General features: G+C 45.1%; 1 protein-coding gene across 1 annotated transcript in view; it reads right to left on the bottom strand.

Moving 5' to 3' along the window:
* Positions 1-13,020: 13,020 nt before the first annotated feature.
* LOC125448664 (G-protein coupled receptor 83-like) overlaps positions 13,021-20,059 on the bottom strand; it is a 49,384-nt gene continuing 42,345 nt past the window's right edge. The window contains exon 5 of the mRNA XM_048524092.2: positions 13,021-13,140. Within this exon, the coding sequence (XP_048380049.2) occupies positions 13,021-13,140 (120 nt within the window). The remainder of the gene's footprint in view (positions 13,141-20,059) is intronic.

The raw sequence follows: 20,059 nt of genomic DNA on the forward strand, positions 1-20,059 counted from the left end.
TGTGGACTTGTTGGACCGAAGGACCTGTTTCCACACTGTAGAGATTCTAGGATCTATGATTCTATGACCTACGATCTAACTCCCCACTTGCCTTGATGAGTGTAGCTCCAAAAACACTCAAGAAGCTCGACACCCGCCCAGGGACAAAGCAGCCCCCGCTTGATTGGCACCACATCGACAAGCATCCACTCCCTCCGCCACCGATGCTCAGTAACAGCAGTGTGTGCCATCTATAAGATGCACTGCAGAAACTCACCAAAGATCCTAAGAAAGCACTTTCCAAACCGACGACCTCTTCCATCTAGAAGGATGAGGGCAGCAGATACATGGGAACACCACTCCCTGCAAGTTCTCCTCCAAGCGACTCCCCATCTTGACTTGGAAATATGTTAGCCATTCCTTCAGTGTCACTCAAAATCCTGGAATTCCCTCCCTAACCAAACAGACTGCAGCAGTTCAAGAGGGCAACTCACACCCTCTAGAGACAGCAACTTGAAGCAGGCAACAAATGATTGGCCCAGTTCGTGACACCCTCATCTCATGACTGAATTTTTTTTTAAAAAACTATGAATTAAAGCAATGTGCAAATGTAGCAAAGTGATGTGAGAAAAACGTCTTTTTCATCCAGCAAGTGGTTAGTGTCAGGAAGGCACTGGCTGGAAATGTGGTCGAGGCAGGTTCAATAGAGGCTTTATAGAGATAGAATAGCATGCAGGGATATACAGGGAAAAGACAGGAGATTGGCTCTACTGCCAGTGTAGGCACAGTGGGCTGAAGGGTCTCCTTCTGTACCGTAACAATTCTGTGATACTAAGAGAAACCTTGCATTTCTGGAGCAGCCTGTTACAACCTCAGAACATCCCAAAGCACTTCGTAGCAAATCGAGTACTTTTTTTGATATGCAGTCATTGTTGGCATCCATTTCTGACACACAGGGGGATCTCACAAGCAGCGATGTGACAACAATTGCACTGTGCTTACCTTTTTGCATCCACAAAGCAATCACACATAAGGATCAAAAGAAAAGAATACCTTGGGTTCCACATTGTCTGATCTTTGAATAATGCTCACTAGGACACTGGGACGCACAGGGTCCTCAGCAACGGTAATTTGCAGATTAACTACAAGTCATGGAACTGGCACATTGTATCCAAGGCAGTATTGGTTGACATTAGTTTCAGAAACGCACCCTTCAAGGTATATGCACATCATGGGGCGGCACGGTGGCTCAGTGGTTAGCACCGCAGCCTCACAGTGTCAGGGACCCGGGTTCAATTCCAGCCTCAGGTCACTGTCTGTGCAGAGTTTGCACATTCTCCCTGTGTCTGCGTGGGCTTCCTCCGGGTGCTCTGGTTTCCTCCCACAGTCCAAAGATGAGCAGGCTAGTTGGATTGGCCATGTTAAATTGCCCGTAGTGTTCAGGGGGGTGTGTGTTATATGGGGATGGGTCTGGCTGGGATGCTTCAAGTGGTGGTGTGGACTTGTTGGGCTGAAGGGCCTGTTTCCACACTGTAGGGAATCTAATCTAATATCATGACAACAGTCTCGATCACCTAATTTAGTGATGATTAGCCTGGGACCATCCTGAGGTATAGGTGGAGAGCTCACCTACTGTTTCATTAAATAGTTTGAGGGAATCTTTTACATTTATCCCATGGGGTTAGACAGAGCCTCTGTTCAATGCAACCTCCAAGATGTGGCACCTCTGACTCTGTGGCATTCCCTGAGCACTGGCACCGAGTGTTAGCCTAAGTTGCAATGCAATGGAGAGACTAAAGGATGGGTTGAGAAAAAGCAGATCTCTGAGTGGGAGCACTGGGTGAGCTAGACTCTTAAAAGCCCCCAGTAGCCCCTGAGGCCAAATCCAGTGAGCCCCCTTAACCCCTACACACTTTTACATCTCACTGGGTAGCGCCCTGGAAATCAAAACTCAACACCTTCAGAATCTTTCGATTTGATTTGATTTATTATTGTCACATGTACCGAAATACAGTGAAAAGTATTGTTTTGCATGCTATCCAGGCAGACCATACCTTACATAAGCACATCAGGGTAATAGAACAGAAAGCAGAATATAGTGTTACAGCTACAGAGAAGGTGCAGAGAAAGACCAACTCTAATATATGAGAGGGCCATTCAGAATTCTGATAACAGCGGGGAAGAAGCTGTTCTTGAATCTGTCGTTACATATTTTCAAACTTTTCTATCTTACCTCAGATGGAAGAAGTTGGAAGAGACTATAGCCAATTGTTCTGATGCTGCCCAGGACATTGTTTCTCAGTCACCTTTCTCCGGATGCTTCTTCTGATTTCAGGAGGCACAGGGTGATGATTCACTTATGAAAAGTTGCTGACTTAAAAATCACAGCTTACAGTTAAGGAAAGGAAAATTAGCTTCCTTCTGGTGTCATGTTAGTTTTGATTGCAGAGAACAGAGAGACGACCCCTGAGCTGGTTTTCTCTGTATCTTGTTCCCAGCACCAAACTGCTCAGTCACCTGAGAACCAATTGCATGTCTTTTGGCAGGCTAAAGGTTTTTGTTATCAATAATTGGTCACTATTGATTAGACCAATTAACTTCTTGTTACTACCTGCCTGCAATTGTACACATCTCCTCAGATCCTGTTAATCTGTGAACCAACCTTCAATTGTCACTCCTTCATAGGACAGGGGCATTCCAGGCAAGACCAATGTATAGCACTCCATCCCTAACTGCGCTAGAGAAGGTGATGATAAGCTGCCTTCGTGAACTTCTGCATTCCATGTGGTACAGGGACACCAAGAACCCCATTAGGGTGGGAATTCTGTAATTTTGAGCCAGTGACACTGAAGGAATGGTCCAATCAGGATGGTGCATGGGCTTGGGTGTGAAGGTGAGCTGGATGAGAGTTTTGTGAGAAATTGGGCATTAGTGATCATAACTGTAAGTCTTTGAGTTGCTACAGCAACATGCACACATGTGGGCATGTCGCAGTTGAGCACAATGGATGGTTATGCTAAAGACTCCAATTGTTTTTCTATCAGCATAACTGACCAGGACTCTGTCCCACACTCACTGATGTGTGTTTTGGAGTTGTTTACAAATTGACCCTCAACCTGTCTGACCGTGTTACAAATCTCCGCCGACCTTCCTTGGCCGTCAAGTCCTGAGATGTGACTCAAGCCCAGCACTTTCAGATTCACAGGCAGGGAAACACCCTCAGGTCCATGAGCATCACCAACAAATCCAATCAGCAATTGAGGTGAGAATGCGGGTCCCGCTCCCACAGGGAGTGGTTGAGTGGAGTGCCATGGAAACCTATTGGGGCAAGTTGAGAACAAAACAAGAGGGAGAATAGAATTAAAAAGGTTAGTTTTTAGAAGTTTCGTCACCATTCTAGGTAACATCATCAGTGAGCCTCCAACGAAGCATTGGTGTTATGTCCCGCTTTCTATTTATCTGTTTAAGTTTCCTTGGGTTGGTGATGTCATTTCCTGCATTGGTGATGTCATTTCCTGTTCTTTTTTCTCAGGGGATGGTAGATTGGCTCCAAATCAATGTGTTTGTTGATGGTGTTCCAGATGGAATGCCATGCTTCTAGGAATTCTCATGCATGTCTCTGTTTGGCTTGTCCTAGGATGGATGTGTTGTCCCAATCAAAGTGGTGTCCTTCCTCATCTGTATGTAAGGATACGAGTGATAGTGGGTCATGTCTTTTTGTGGCTAGTTGATGTTCATGTATCCTGGTGGCTAGCTTTCTGCCTGTTTGTCCAATGTAGTATTTGTCACAGTTCTTGCAAGGTATTTTGTAAATGATGTTCGTTTTGCTTGTTGTCTGTATAGGGTCTTTTAAGTTCATTAACTAAACAGATAAATAGAAAGTGGGACGTAACACCAGTGCTTCATTGGAGGCTCACTGATGATGTTACCTAGAATGGTGACGAAATGTCTGAAAACTAACTTTCCAGCTCAGCGAGCAAACTCACATCCAGAACCTCAACCTGAGCTACAAATCTTCTCAAAACTCGCTAGAATTAAAAAGAGTATACATATAGGTCGAGATAAAGAGAGGGTGAAAAAATCTCATGTGGAGCATACATACCCATCTTGGACAGTCACCCATGCCAACCAGATCCTAAATTAATTTGCTCCCATTTGTCTGCATTCGGCCCATATCCTTCTCGACCTTTTATGTACATTTACCTGTGCAAATGACTCTTAAATTTTGTAATTCTACTCACCTCTACTGCTTCGTCTGGCAGTTCGTTCCATACACACCCACCTTCTGTGTGGAAAAATTGCCCCTCAGGCCCCTATATGAATCTTTCCCATCTCACCTTAAACCTGTGCCCTCTAGTTTTAGACTCCCCTACCCTGGGGAAAAGATCTTGGTTATTCACCTTATCTGTGCCCCTCATGATTTTATAAACCTCTACAAGGTCACTTCTCAGCCTCCGATGCTCCAGGGAAAGAAGTCCCAGAATCTCATTGTAACTCAAACCCTTCAGTCTCGGTAACATCTTTTCTGCACCCTTTCTAGTTTCCCAATATCTTTCCTATAGCAGGGAGACCAGAATTGTATGCAGTATTCCAAAAGTGGCCTGACCAATGTCCTGTACAGCTGCAACATGATATCCTAATTCCTATTGTCAATGCACTGTCCAATAAAAACAAGCATGCCAAATGCCTTCTTCACCAGTCTGTCTAACTGTGGCTCACTTGCAAGGAACTGTGAACCTGCAAGGTCTGTTTGTTCAAAAGTACACCCCAGGACCATACCATTAAATATTTAACAATTCCCAATTTTAGTCACTTCCCCATTTGCATTCCCCGGCTCTGGAATTCCCTCCCTCGACCACTCCACCTCTTGAACACACCTCCACCCAGTCTCTTCTTCTTTAAAGAACTCTTTGATAGTTGCTCCTCTTGACTGAGTTGGGTTCATCCAAAATGCCACGTCTATCTGAGGCCAGCTGTCAAATTCCAGCCGCCTTGCCCACACTTGTGATGTGTTAAAGATGCTGCCCGAGGATTGGCCTGTCACTGAGTTTGCTTCGCTCGTGTGCTTACAGGCTGCAGAGGTCGATCCCATCACAGACAGAGACGCCTGGACTCCCAGATCATCGGAGGGAGTGCCACCAAGCCAGGCGATTGGCCGTGGCAGGTGAGCCTCCAGAAGTACAGCACACACATCTGTGGAGGCTCCATCCTCAATGAGTGGTGGGTGTTGACAGCAGCTCATTGTCTGAAAAGGTTCAGGTGAGCATGAGGCACTGCGAGAATTTCAATCCAAAACTAGCAAACCAGTTCTCAAGAAGCTGTACATTGACCGGTGTCTGTCAGTCCCCTCTCTCTTTATCTCTCAGACAGCTATCTGTACACTGACTGGTATCTTTCAGCCCCTTCTCTCTCTCAGGGAGCTATCTGTCTGTGACTGACTGGTGTCTCTCAGTACACCCCCGCTCTCTCGGGGCAATATAGGCACACTGACTGGTGTCTCTCTGAAATCCCCCCCCCCCCAGCTCTCTCAGGGAGATATCTGTATACTGGCTGGTATCTCTCAGTCCCTTCTGCCTCAGGGAGACATCTGACCCAACCAGTTTTCCATGGGGTCCGACAAATGCTTTTCCAAGGGAACCTCCTCTCCCCCATCCTCGGCCTACAAACCTCCTTAAGGCTTATTTTGGGAGGAACCTGGTAGCCCTGACATGGAGGTGTCCTGGGCCCTTTCCAATACTGTTGTTGCATGGGGCAAAGACTTTCCAATCAGACCTAAGTAGCACCGCGTCCCACCTTACCACCCATCCAATCTCTGTGAACGTGGACAATAGATGCCTCTGTGGAAGGCCCCGACATGTGTAAACTTGCACCTGTAGTTCAAGGCTCTCAACCAGAGATTGAGTAATTTGAGTGTGATGTTGGAGGCCTGAGCTTCCAAGGGGAGAGAAGAGGAGAGAGGAGGCAGTGAGGAGACAGAGCATTGACACTAATGGAGTGGTTTCTACGCAGGGCCGAACAACTCTCGGTGGAGACGGGCTCTATAGAACTGAGGCACCACAAGACGCAGACGTACAGGGTGGCTGGCATCGTCATTCACCAGAACTACAACCACTCGAACCTCGATAACGACGTCGCAATCGTGGAGCTGGAGACCCCCATCCCCTTCAGTGATGACCAGATGCCCGTTCTCCTGCCCCTGAATGACCAGTTCAACATTGAGGACTGGAAACCCTGTGTCGTTATTGGATGGGGTACGACCCAACATGGTGAGCCGTGGATCATGAACCGAAAATGAGCTGGGGTGTGACCCTTCTCCCCTCCCTTCACCACCCCAGTGCAATTTTGGTGACGGGGGAGAGAATGCAAATGGGTGGGATGCTAGCCAGGAAGGAGGAGCCAGCACCCCAGATAAATTGGTGCCTACCTTGCCACTAGTTGAGGCTTTCTGGGAGCCAATGGATAAACGTTTAAATACCTCATCCCATCACTTTTGTTCTCATACCCTAGGGGAGGTGGGCAGCACGACAAGCAATAGTTGGTGTGCCAGACAATGTGGGACATGGCGTCTTGGTATAATGGAGGGGCTCCAAAAATGGGGAGACCCTTATTCACAGCCACTCAAAGTCAGTTGGAGAGGTTGGGCCCAATGTAAACTGGGGTCCCAGTACAGTTACCGTCAAGTCCTCTCCCTGAAACGCCTCAACCTGCTACTCCACACCCTCCAAAAGTTCAGCCTGCAACATGCCCCAGTCCCCTATCTCTCTCTCACACCCATAGATCTCAGTGAGATTGTCACAGCAACATTGACCACTATCTCCAACACTGCCATCTGTTATTCAATATTATAAGCCATCCTGAAACCTTTGATTACATTCTAGTCTGTGACTCACTCCTGGGTATCTCTTAATCTATGTATAAACCACCCCGAACCCCTCAACTAGATTCCAGTCTGTAACTCATACCTGGGTATCTGTAATTCCATATGTAATCCACCCTGAACCTTTCGATTAGATTCCAATCTGTAACTCACTTCCAGACATCTGATATTCCATGTATAAGCCACACTAAACCTTTCAATTGAATATCAATCTCTAAATCACTTGTGAACATCTGTTATTCGATATATAAAAACTACCCCAAACCTGTTGATTAGACTCCAGTCTGTAACTCACTCCCAAGTATCTGTTATTCTAAATATTGGAGTTTAGGGCGGCACCGCGGTTCAGTGTTAGCACTGCAGCCTCACAGCAGCAGGGACCCGGGTTCAATTCCAGCCTCGGGCAACTGTCCGTGTGGAGTTTGTTCATTCTCCCTGTGTCTCTGTGGGTTTCCTCCGGGTGCTCCGGTTTCCTCCCACAGTCCAAAGATGTGCAGGCTAGGTGGATTGGCCATGCTAAATTGCCCGTAGTGTTCAGGGGTGTGTGGGTTATAGGGGGATGGGTCTGGGTGGGATGCTCCAAGGGGCGGTGTGGACTTGTTGGGCCGAAGGGCCTGTTTCCACACTGTAGGGAATCTAATCTAATCTAAACCCCCAAGGCAAACCTCTCGATTAAATTCTATTCTGTAACTCACTCCCGGGTATCTGTAATACTGTATATAAACCACCCCAAACCCAATTAGATCCCAGACGTAACTCACTCCTGGATATGTGTTATTCTATATATGAATCACTCAGAATCCCTTGATTAGATTCCAGTCTGTGAATACACCTGGGTACCTGTTATTCTATATATAAACCACCCTGAGCCCCTCGCTTAGATTCCAGTCTCCAACATACCCCCTCATATCAGTTTTACTGTATATAAAACCCCCAGAATCCCTCAATTAGATTCCAGTCTGTAACTCACTCCTGGATATCTGTTATTCCACATGTAAACCACCCTGAACTCTTCAATTAGATTCCAGTCTGTGACTCATTCTCAGGTATCTGTTGTTCCATTTGTAACCCACCTCGAACACTTCGATTGGATTCCAGTCTTGGACTTACTACTGGGTATCTGTTACTCTGTATAAAAAGCCCCTGTAACCCTAACCTTCCCTTTATTGCACCTCCTGACTTTGCTCCCTCTACTTTCGCCTTAGTTGCCGCCCATTGTCTCCTCATTATCACTCCTCCCTTGTGTAACTCCACCATCATCTATCCCCTTTCCCATCCTCTCCAGGCTTTACACCATCCCTGGCACACCCCCAGTCCTGGTGCAATGGCCACTCCTCGGGTTTGGGTCAGCTGGGTAGAAGAGGCTGTGCTGATATCTGCATCTGCTGCCCATCCTTTAGAGAAGAGGCCGACGATCCTACAAGAGGTGGAAGTGGAGCTAATTGACTGGCACAGCTGTTGGAAGTGGGTGAAAGGTCTCACGAAAAACATGCTGTGCGCCGGGTACGAGGAAGGTGGACGAGACGCCTGTCAGGTAAATCCCATCTTCTTTCTTTGGGGTGGTGTTGATGGAGTGAGTAGACGAGACCATTCAGCCCCTCAAGCTTGGTACTGGCAGTCAATGAGACCAACGGCCTCTTTCTTTCCTTTTCATGGGGCGTGGGCCTCACCGGGGCAAGGCTGCTGTTTGACGTCCATCTCTAATTGCCCCTTGCCACTGAGTGGCTTGCTTGGTCATCTCGGAGGATGGTTAAGGGCAATCCCATTCAATTGGGATGGAGTCACATGGAGGCCCAGACCAGCAAGAATGGCAGATTTCTCCTACCTAAATGTTCAGGTCAAACGGAAAACTATTTCCACTGGTTGGGGATTCTAAAACTAAGGGGCATTGTCTGAGAATCAGGGCCAGACCATTCAGGAGGGATATTAGGAAGCATTTTATAGAGTCATAGAACTGTAAAGCATGGAAACAGACCTTTTGGCCCAACCCGTCCGTGCAGACCAGATGTCCCAAATTAATCTCGTGCCATTGCCAGCATTTAGCCCACGACCCTCTAACTCTATTCATATACTCATCCAGATGCCTTTGAAATTTTGTCACTGTACCATTCTCCACCACTTCCTCTGGCAGGTCATTCCATACACTGCCCTCTGGATAAGTTTCTCTTTCTGTACCGTACATTTCTATGACTGTATGAGTCTGCTCTGCCATCTGTTCGTGGCTGAGATGTTTCTCAGCCCCATTCTTCTGCCTTCTACCTGCTAAACCTTCATTCCGCCTTACCAGTTGAGAATCTATCTCTGTCTTAAAGATATTCAATGACACACTGGCTGAAGAAATTCATCCTCATCTCCACTCCACCGAGATTTCCGATGGTGCTCAGTGGCTTCTGCTTGTTTTTGCAGGGAGACAGTGGGGGCCCGCTGATGTGTCAAGGCATGAACTCTGAAGCTTGGATCCAGGTTGGGATTGTGAGCTGGGGGAGTGGGTGTGGTGAGTCCCACAGCCCTGGGGTGTACACCCTGCTTGCCAACTACCTGGACTGGTTGGAGGTGGAGGCAAACAAGGCTGGAAAACCCTACAACCCAGGAAGGGATATTCCTTCTGAACCTGAGAAGCCATTGGTGGACGGTAACACTACATCCCAGACTTCATACCTCTTCCAGGATCTGACAGCACAACAATCCATAACCTCCAGAATTGACCGAGGCAACACCCTCCCCTTGATAGTGACATTGGCGTGGGGAATTCTATTGGCTGAGATTGATAAATAAATTAAATACTATTTACCAGGAACTGTCTGGGAGTTATACCATTTAATGTGTCTCCCATCAAACACTCCCAGGACAGGGACAGTGCAGGGATATATACAGAGTAGACCTCTCTCTACACTGTCCCCATCAAATACTCCAAGGTCAGGTACAACACATAGTTAGACGCAGAGTAAGGCTCCCTGTACACTGTCCCTGTCAAACTGTTATGGAACAGGGACAGTACAGAAAGGATGCAGAATGAAGCCTCTTCAACATCACCCCAATCAAACAGTCCCAGGACTGATACAGCACAGGGTTAGACACAGCGTTATCTCCGTCTTCAGTTTTGAATGGAGTGTGTAGCTTCTTCTGCTCTTGTAAATGGAAAGTTAGATCTTCCCTACACTGTCTCCATCAAACACTCCCAGGACAAGAAAAGCATGGGGTTGGAGACAGAGTAATGCTCCCTCTGTACTGTCCTGACCAAACCTTGTGCTATCCTTGTCCTCAGAGTGCTTGATGGGGACAGTGTAGAGAGAGATTTAGTTTCAGTTTAAAAGAGTAGAGGATGCATTACTCTGTATTTAAACCCAGCTAACTTGGAATAACACTAGCACTGGCACCTGAGAGCAAATGTTATTCTGGAGTCAAAATCTCACCAGCTGCTTTCAAAAAGAGATTCATCGCTCTTACCAGTAACTAATAGTGATAAAAAAAAACAATTAACGTAATGAGGACCAAATAATTTTGCTCTCGGCTGTCATTCTAGTCATTTAGAAACCAATTTGTCTCCTTACTATAGCAATTTAATTGAACAACTCAGTTGTGAATTAGTAGCTTGTGAATCCATAATCATTTAATTACAGGAGCTTCTCGCACATGGTCTGTTAGGAAGCTCCACTGCAGTCTCAAAATCCACACAATGGTCCAACAAAGACAGAGTTCAATTGAGCCTATCAATGCCTGTGATAGGTCCTGGCTGCAGTTAACAATTAGATGCAATGAGACTTGCTCAATTCCAAAAAAGACTCGAAATGTTGACTCTACGTGTTTCTCTCTTGATTCCTCTATTCACTCATGGGACATGGACGTCATTGGCTGGCCAGCATTTTATTGCGTGTCCCTAGTTGCCCCTTGAGAAGGTGGGGGTGAGCTGCCTTCTTGAACCGCCGCAGTCCACATGCTGTAGGTTGACCCACATAGTGCTGTTAAGGAGGGAATTCCAGGATTTTGACCCAATGACATTGAAGGAACAATCAATATATTTCCAAGTCAGGATGGTAAGTGTCTTGGAGGGAAAATTGCAGGGGCTGGCGTTCCCATGTATCTGCTGCCCTTGTTCTTCTAGATGGAAGTGCGCATAGGTTTGGAAGGTGCTGTCTGAGGATTACTGGTGAATCTCTGCAGTGCATCTTGTAGATGGTACACACTGCTGCTCCTGAGCATCAGAAGTGGGTGCTTGTGGATGTGGTGCCAGTTGAGCGGGTTGCTTTGTCCTGGATGGTGTCAATCTTCTTGAATGTTGTTGAAGCTGCACCCATCCAGGCAAGTGGGGAGTATTCCATCTCACTCCTGACTTGTACCTTATGGGTGGTGGACAGGCTGTGGAGTGTCAGGAGGTGAGTTACTTGCTGCATTAGTCCTAGACTCTGACCTGCTCTTGTAGCCACTGTGTTTATATGACAAGTGCAGTTGAGTTTCTAGTTAATGGTAAATCCAAGGATGTTGCTAACATAGAACATAGAAAATAGAACAGTACAGCACAGAACAGGCCCTTCAGCCCATGATGTTGTGCCGACCATTGATCCTCATGTATGCACCCTCAAATTTCTGTGACCATATGCATGTCCAGCAGTCTCTTAAATGACCCCAATGACCTTGCTTCCACAACTGCTGCTGGCAACGCATTCCATGCTCTCACAACTCTCTGTGTAAAGAATCCGCCTCTGACATCCCCTCTATACTTTCCTCCAACCAGCTTAAAACTATGACCCCTCGTGTTAGCCATTTCTGCCCTGGGAAATAGTCTCTGGCTATCAACTCTATCTATGCCTCTCATTATCTTGTATACCTCAATTATGTCCCCTCTCCTCCTCCTTTTCTCCAATGAAAAGAGTCCGAGCTCAGTCAACCTCTCTTCATAAGATAAGCCCTCCAGTCCAGGCAGCATCCTGGTAAACCTCCTCTGAACCCTCTCCAAAGCATCCACATCTTTCCTATAATAGGGCGACCAGAACTGGATGCGGTATTCCAAGTGTGGTCTAACCAAAGTTTTATAGAGCTGCAACAAGATCTCACGACTCTTAAACTCAATCCCCCTGTTAATGAAAGCCAAAACACCATATGCTTTCTTAACAATCCTGTCCACTTGGGTGGCCATTTTAAGAGATCTATGTATCTGCACACCAAGATCCCTCTGTTCCTCCACACTGCCAAGAATCCTATCCTTAATCCTGTACTCAGCTTTCAAATTCGACCTTCCAAAATGCATCACCTCGCATTTATCCAGGTTGAACTCCATCTGCCACCTCTCAGCCCATCTCTGCATCCTGTCAATGTCCCGCTGCAGCCTACAACAGCCCTCTATACTGTCAACGACACCTCCAAACTTTGTGTCGTCTGCAAACTTGCTGACCCATCCTTCAATCCCCTCATCCAAGTCATTAATAAAAATTACAAACAGTAGAGGCCCAAGGACAGAGCCCTGTGGAACCCCACTCACCACTGACTTCCAGGCAGAATATTTTCCTTCTACTACCACTCGCTGCCTTCTGTTGATCAGCCAATTCTGTATCCAAGCAGCTAAGTTCCCCTGTATCCCATTCCTCCTGACCTTCTGAATGAGCCTACCATGAGGAACCTTATCAAATGCCTTACTGAAGTCTACTAACGAGGGTGATTCAGTGATGATAACACCATTGAATGTCAAGTGGGCAGTGGTTAGATTGTCTCTTATTGGAGATGGTCATTGCCTGCCATTTGTGTGGCATGAATGTTCCTTAGCACTTGTTAGCCCAAGACTCGATACTATCCAGAATTTGTTATACCTCTCTCACTCTCTCTCTCCCGACTGATGCTGGCAGACCCTGTTGGGCTTTCCAGCACTACCTACTCTTACTTCAGATCTCTGGCATCTGCTTTTATTTAGCAGTTACCCCTTCTCGCCCCCTGGAAGAGCCAGCAAAGGGCAACAGAGACTGAAGTGGTTATATTTGAGTGCTGCTGTTGAACACTAACCATTGGCTCAGTACAAGGTCCAACTCATTCATCTTGTTGTTATTAATTTTATTGTTCACCAAGTAAATTATTAACCCTATCTGAAACAGTTCCAGGGAGATCCGGGAGGGATGACGTTCAACATTGTTCTGTGCAAGGGCAGTTCTGACAGTGCAGCAGTGCACTGTGGGGTGTCAACCTAGACTTGGTGCTTCAACCTCGTGGGTCTTCACAATGACCAGCGGTAGCCCTGCTGACTCAGCCAGAGCCCTTCCTATTCCTGCGCGCCATGGTTGAAACATGCCTTGACAAAACTGTTGAGGCAGGAAGCCAAAAATCAGACTGTTGTTCAAATTGGAGAGTGGCAGATGGGGTGTAATTTATATAATGTGAGATGTTGCATTTAGGAAAGGCAAATCAGGGCAATGAATGAAAAACGTAAGCGTGAGGTCCCAGGAGTATTGCTGAACAAAGAGTGCGGGTTCATTGTTCCTTGAAAGTGGAGTCACAGGTAGATAGGATAGCGATGAAGGCATTTGGTATGCTTGCCTTTATTGGTCGGTACATTGAGTATAGGGGTTATGTAGCAGCTGTACAGCAACAGTCCGGCCACTTTCGGAATACTGCGTTCAAGCCTGCTGTGTTCATCCAGCCTCACATTTTATTATCTTGGAATTCTCCAGCATCTGCAGTTCCCATTATCTCTCAATTCTGATCTCCCTGCTTTGGGAAGGATGTTATGAAACTTGAAAGGGTTCAGAAAAGATTTACAAGGATGTTGCCAGGATTGGAGGATTACAGCAACCGGGAGAGGCTGGATAGGCTGAATCTATTTTCCCTGAAGCATCAGAAGCTGAAGGGTGACCTTCTCGAAGTGTGTAAAATCACACAGAGGCTGGTGCGTGTATGGAATGAGCTGCCAGAGGAAGTGGTGGAGGCTGGTACAGTTACAGCATTTAAAAGGCACCTGGATGGGTACATGAATAAGAAAGGGATTAGAGGGATCTGGGTCACATGTTGGCAAATGGGACTTGATTAATTTGGGATATCTGATCAGCTTGGACGAGTTGGATGGAAGGGTCTGTTTCCACGCTGTACAACGCTGTGACTGCAGAATTCTGCAGAAGGATCTGAGTGTCTCTGCATATTAGTGACAAAAGGCAGCCCCATAAGCAAGTAATTGGAAAGGCAGGTGAAATGTCTGTCTTTATTATCCCAGGGGAAATAGTGGGGAAGTCTTGCTACACCTGAAAACGGTTGGTGAGACCACACCTAGTTTAGTACAGTTTTTATCACCTTACTTAGAGATGTATGTATCTGCATTGAAGGCTGTCCAAGGAAAGTTCTCTGGGCTGTTTTTGTTGGCTGGAGGGGTTTCCCAGCGAGGGAAAAGTGGAGGCCAAATAGCCCACTCCTTGCTCCTATTTTTTGCGTTCATACATACCACCCTGGAACCAACATAGCATAGATCGTGCAATTTCTTTGCTTCTGCAAGCCTCCTTTCCTGCAAGTCTTTCTCCTGAGCTAACCAATGCCACTTAATGGATTACATCAAAGTGAAGTAGTACTTTACCGAAGACAAGTGGCCCAACAATTTGGACCCCAATCTCCGCTGAATTTCAGCATTTTGCAGTCTTCATTAATCAACCCTCTGTGTTTTTTTTTGATGCTTCATGTGATGAGTGAAATGACTTGTTATTTTCTGCTAATGGAACTGACTATTCTTGAGCACACTGTGGACTTGGGTTTGTAACAACTGAAGTGCATTTCTCTCGCCTTGGAAACTAAGAGCCAAGCATTTTTAAGCCATCACAGTGTGGCAGCTCCACACTGCATTGACTCTGACTCCAAGCATTCGCAGTTCTTGCTCTCTCCGAGCCAGTTATTTTAGCTGGAGTTTGCTTTCCCAATGCACTGGTAAGTTACAGTCGCTAGCTGGCTCTATGTACCTACCAGTTTTGAGACTCATAGTGAGACCTCACCGTTATGTGACTGCACTGTACAAATTGGGCAGCATCCAAATCCCTGGCCTGATCCAAAATTGCAACTTAGTATTCAAGCTTATCTTCTCCTCTACATCAGGAAAGGGCCGACGGGTCATGCAGCATGGAAACAGACCCTTCAGCCCAAATCGTCCATGCCATGTTTCCCAAACTAGGCTAGTCCCATTTGCCTGCGTCCATATCCCTCTAAACCTTTCCTACCCATGTACTGTCCAAATGTCTTTTAAATGTTGTAACTGTACCTGCCTCTCCCACTTTGGCCGTTCATTTTATACAGGAAGCATCCTCTGTGTGAAATTTGTTGCCCATCAAGTCCCCTTTAATTCCCTCTCCTGTCACCTTAAAATTATGGCCTAAATAAAAACCGAAAGAATTGTAGATCCTGCAAATCTGAGGAAGGATCACTTCATCCTAAATGTTAACTCTGCTTTCCCTGCACAGATGCTTCCAGAGCTGCTGAGCTTTTTCCAGCAATTCCTTTTTTGTTTCAAATTCTGTCCTTAAGTTTTGAAATCCGCTACCCTCAGGAACGAAAAGAAAAACCTTTGCTACTCACCTTATTTGTGTATGATTTTAAATACTTCTATAAGGTCAGCTCTGAACCTCCTACGCTCCAGTGAGAAAAGTCCCAGTCTCTCCCTGTGACTCAAACCCTCCAGCTCCGGCAATTTCTTTGTAAATCTTTGCTGCACCCTTTCCAATTTAATAATATCCTTCCTACAGAAGGATGACCAGAACTGTACACAATATCCAAAAGTGGGCACTTTACGCCTTCTGAACTCTTCTCATTTCAGATTGCAGCCACAGCTCCCAGTTCCTCAGACACCAGCTGTAGATCATGGATATGTTGTTTAGGTGTCCCCCAGATCCATCTCTTGCTTCTTTTATCTGCATCATTGCCATTTCCTTTCATCCTGCATGATCATCCCCTTTTTGTTGTCCAATGGATTGTATGAGTCATAGAGTCACAGAAACATACAGCAGGGAAACAGACCCTTCGGTCCAACTCGTCCATGCTGACCAGATATCCTCAATAAATCTAGCCCCGTTTTCCAGCATTTGGCCCATATCCCTCCAAACCCCTTTCTATTCAGATATCTATGCAGATGCCTTTTAATGTTGTAATCGTACCAGCCTCCACCATTTCCTCTGGCAGCTCATTGCATACATGCACATTCACTGCATGAAAAAGTTGCTGTTTAGGCCCCATTTATATCTTTCCCCTCTCACCTTAAACCTATGCCCTGTGGTTTTGGACTCCCCTACCCTTGGGAAAACAAAAACCTCGCCTATTCACCCTATCCATGACTCTCATGATTTTATAAACTTCTATAAGGTCACCCCTCAGCCTCTGACGCCCCAGGGAAAATAGTGCCAGCGTATTCAGCCTCTCCGTATAGCTCAAGCTCTCCAACCCTGGCAACATCCTGGCTCACTTTTCAACAATACTCAGGAATCTTTCAGCAAGTATGGTCCTGGATCTGGGCAAATCAAAAGCAGGTTCTGCTTGCCAACTGATAACATCGCATTAAAATGAATGTAGAAGCCACAAAAGTTCTCCCAGGCACCGATATTAATGTATTCACAAACTGTCGAAACATCAAGAGAAAAATTCATGCCACGCTCAAGAAAAGGATCTCAATTCATATCTCAATGGGGACATGATTCGTGAATGTGATACTTGTTCGGCTAATTATGTTATACTGCAGTGACCTTCCCTAATGTCAAAAGTCTCCTCACTTGGTAATAAAATGCTCGCTTTAATTTATCCTGGACACATTCTGGTTAGTTGAGCAGGAACCCCAGTTTGAATACAGATGTGTGAGGGAAATTTCGACGAAGAGGGGGAAAAGCCCAGAGCGCCAGATGTACAATTAAGACAGGAGGAAAAATAAAGGGAAAGACGGAAACAAAAATAAGGAAAGGCACAGGCAAAGAACAGTGCCAGGAAAATGTTTCCAAACTCAAAGGAATTGGCAAGGAAATGAGTCAGTTTGCTCTGTTCCCCAAGGATACTGGGAGGTGCACTGCAATATTACACTTAGAATGGGACTGCAGGACAAGCAAGCAGTGCTTTCAGCTTGATACAGATTTCCTCATGTAGATCAAACACATGGCAACGAACTGCTGTTCTGGGCTTTCTGGGACATTGGAAATAAAGTTTTGTCTCGTAACCTGCAAGGAAGGGCTTTACTCTTAAGATCAATATAAAGCTCTTTCAAAGAGCTGGCACAGGGGTAATGGGCTCTCCTTTGAAATTCTCAAGCAGCCCTTTATGTTTTTGGTTTGGAGAGCACCTCTTCATCTTCTTCCTTTTCATTCTTCTCATATCCACATCATCTCCATCACAGGCCAGTGGGATAACCAACTATCATGGGACCCACTGTGAGCCAATATATCAATGACAGAAAGCTGATCCTCAAAATACATGGGCTAAGTACATTTGGAAACGAGTTACTGATTACTTTTCTCCCACAAAAAGAAAGCTGAGGAGTGATCGAATAGAGGCCTTTAAAGGTTCAAACAGATTTGACAAGGTTAGTTCCTCAAGCATAATCAAAAGCTTCAACTGGGCCATGGGAAATAGGCCATTCAACCCATTGAGACTGCTCTGCCATCCAATGAGATCATGACTGATCTGATAAGCGCTGCCTTTTCTCCATAACACTTGATTCCCTTCCTGATTAAAAACCTGCCTCAGTCTCAATATACTTAATGACCTAGTCAATATTCGCTGAGAAATCCAACAGGCAGGGCAGAAGGAACAGCTTTGCCCCCAAAAGTGGCAAGAATGTGGAACTCAGCTCCCACAGGAAATGGTTGAAGCAAATAATGTTAATTCATTACACAGAAAAGCAGACAAGCATGTGAGGGAGAAGGAACATGGGGTCATAATGATACAGTTAGATGGGGAAAAAAGGGAAGGAAGCAGAAATGGAGTAAAATCCTGGAACCTCCTTAATAGCACTTTGGACCTGCACCACATGGATGGCAAGAAAATGCTTCATTACCAGTTTATTGAAGGCAATTTGGGTTGGGCTATAGCTGATGATTAACAAGCAATGCCCACATTCACTGGGAATTTTTTTTAAGAACCTGTTTTGCTCAATAGGGAAACACTGCCTGTTTCGGAGTCATATTTCCTATATAATCATTTTTTTACTGAATTATGCTATGTAAAAACATTTCTTTTTCTTTCTTGGTTGCTGTTCCACCTCAAGCTGTGCTATTTCAGGTCATAACCCCAGATCCTGCTAGACATGTCAGCATAGGAACAGCTAGCTGGCCCTCGAGTGACATCATACTTACTGTCCTCGTGCAGCCACTTTGGCCCTCATCTTTCCTGTTACATCACTAGCATCACCCAAAGTAACCCTGCCTCAGTCAAAAGGATGCAATCTTGTAGTCAAAGTGACCAGTGCCCACCGCACCTTCTGAAAGGGAGAGGCTGCCAAGCAAATCACACAGACTACAGTGGTATTGGCTGCAGAAGTGAGTATTGGCGTCAGGGTCAACCCCCTCGTCAGAGGAGATACCTCAGTAATCCACCAAAGAGAAGGGGAAAAAGTACGCCTCCTTCGGGAATATTGTTGCATGGTCAACACATTGGTGTGATCCGAGAACACAGTTAACATGAAAGCTCACCCCTGCATCATCCCTCACACTATGCATTAACTTCTCTGAGAATTGTTTACATTTCAATGGTGGCCTGACCATGTTCAAAGAGATGAACAGATTCATTACCTCATCTCATTCTTCCACTGTCACAACCAAATATGAATTTACAAAGGGTGGTGATATTACTAATTGCATACATTATATCAATATATTATCGAAGCAAAAGATGTGAAGATCTTCAACAAAATTTTAAATCATGTAAATATATATTTAACCTTTTTGAAAAATAACATGAAGACAACACCAGATTCTGCGCATGCAATTTCTTCTATTAAATGACAGTTAAATGCAGGAAAATAAATATTTATAGATTGGCTCAAATGTTAGCCTGTTGCCAAAATCACTTTTCACATGAGCTGGTGGCACTGGTGTGTCTTCCTGGAGCAGTTCTGGCTGATTGAAGTTGGTTTCAATGGTGCAGGTTCTGAATTCACCTTCAGAAACTCTCCACTTGCAGTGATGAGGCTTTCCAGTGGGATTCCAACTCATAAACTTTGCTCCGTGCAAGTTATCTCTCTGGCTGAGTTCAAATCCAGTTTCTTTTCGCAGCCATAAACTGGGTCTGGCCATCTCATTCTGAAAATATTGCAAACTCATCGTCTTCATTAAAGCAGATTATTCCTTCAAAATGCATAAGTATTGCTACTGTGGTCAAGCTCCTTTGCTTTGCTAAGCATCCTTTCCAAACTTTCAAGATATATAAATATATGCCTAAACAATTATATGACAAATTAATATTTTGGATACCATGTCTTCATAACAAGGGATTGGACTACCTTGCACCCTATTCATTCAATATCTCACCTGCACATTAATGCTTTCTTACCTTAACCCCATTGCACATTTAATTCCATATGATTGTGGCATTGGGACATGGGATTTGTTTGTTTTCTAACATAGTCTAGTCAGAGCTTTCTCTCTCTTGTACAGCAAATAGACACTCACATTCTGTTTTTGTCTGTGTCAGAGTAGCTTTGACACTTCAATATAAAATGCAGAGTGCAGGAGAGGTCACATTTTCACTCTGTAAATGAACCAGATCAGCATTTTGCAACAGATTGTAATTAGTTGTGTACTTTAATGCTCATAATCTATTGTTGTTTTACCATTAAGTTTAATGTTAATGATTGTCCATAACTAGGCTATAAATTTCAATCACTCATTCAGTTTGCTAATTTTGTTTTACCCCTGTCATTATTTACTCGGATTTGCCATAATTTTCGATGAACCCACTTTATACCTATATCTATCTACTTCGATTTGCCTGTGCCTATTTATCTATTTATTCATAAGTTTAGCATTCTATCACTTTTCTATCTATCAGTTTATTTATCTACATCTCTATATTCCAGATCTCTCTATCCATCTTCGCCATACTCGATATCTATCTATTTAGTCATAGAGTCACAGAGACGCGCAACATGGAAACAGACCCTTTGGTACAACTTGTCCATGCCGATCAGATATCTTAAATTAATCCTGTCCCATTTGTCAGCATTTGGCCCATATCCCTCTAAACCATAAGACCAAAAGACCATAAAACCCTTCCTAA

Source organism: Stegostoma tigrinum, chromosome 45 (assembly GCF_030684315.1).
Source record: "Stegostoma tigrinum isolate sSteTig4 chromosome 45, sSteTig4.hap1, whole genome shotgun sequence".
Classification (NCBI taxonomy): domain Eukaryota; kingdom Metazoa; phylum Chordata; class Chondrichthyes; order Orectolobiformes; family Stegostomatidae; genus Stegostoma; species Stegostoma tigrinum.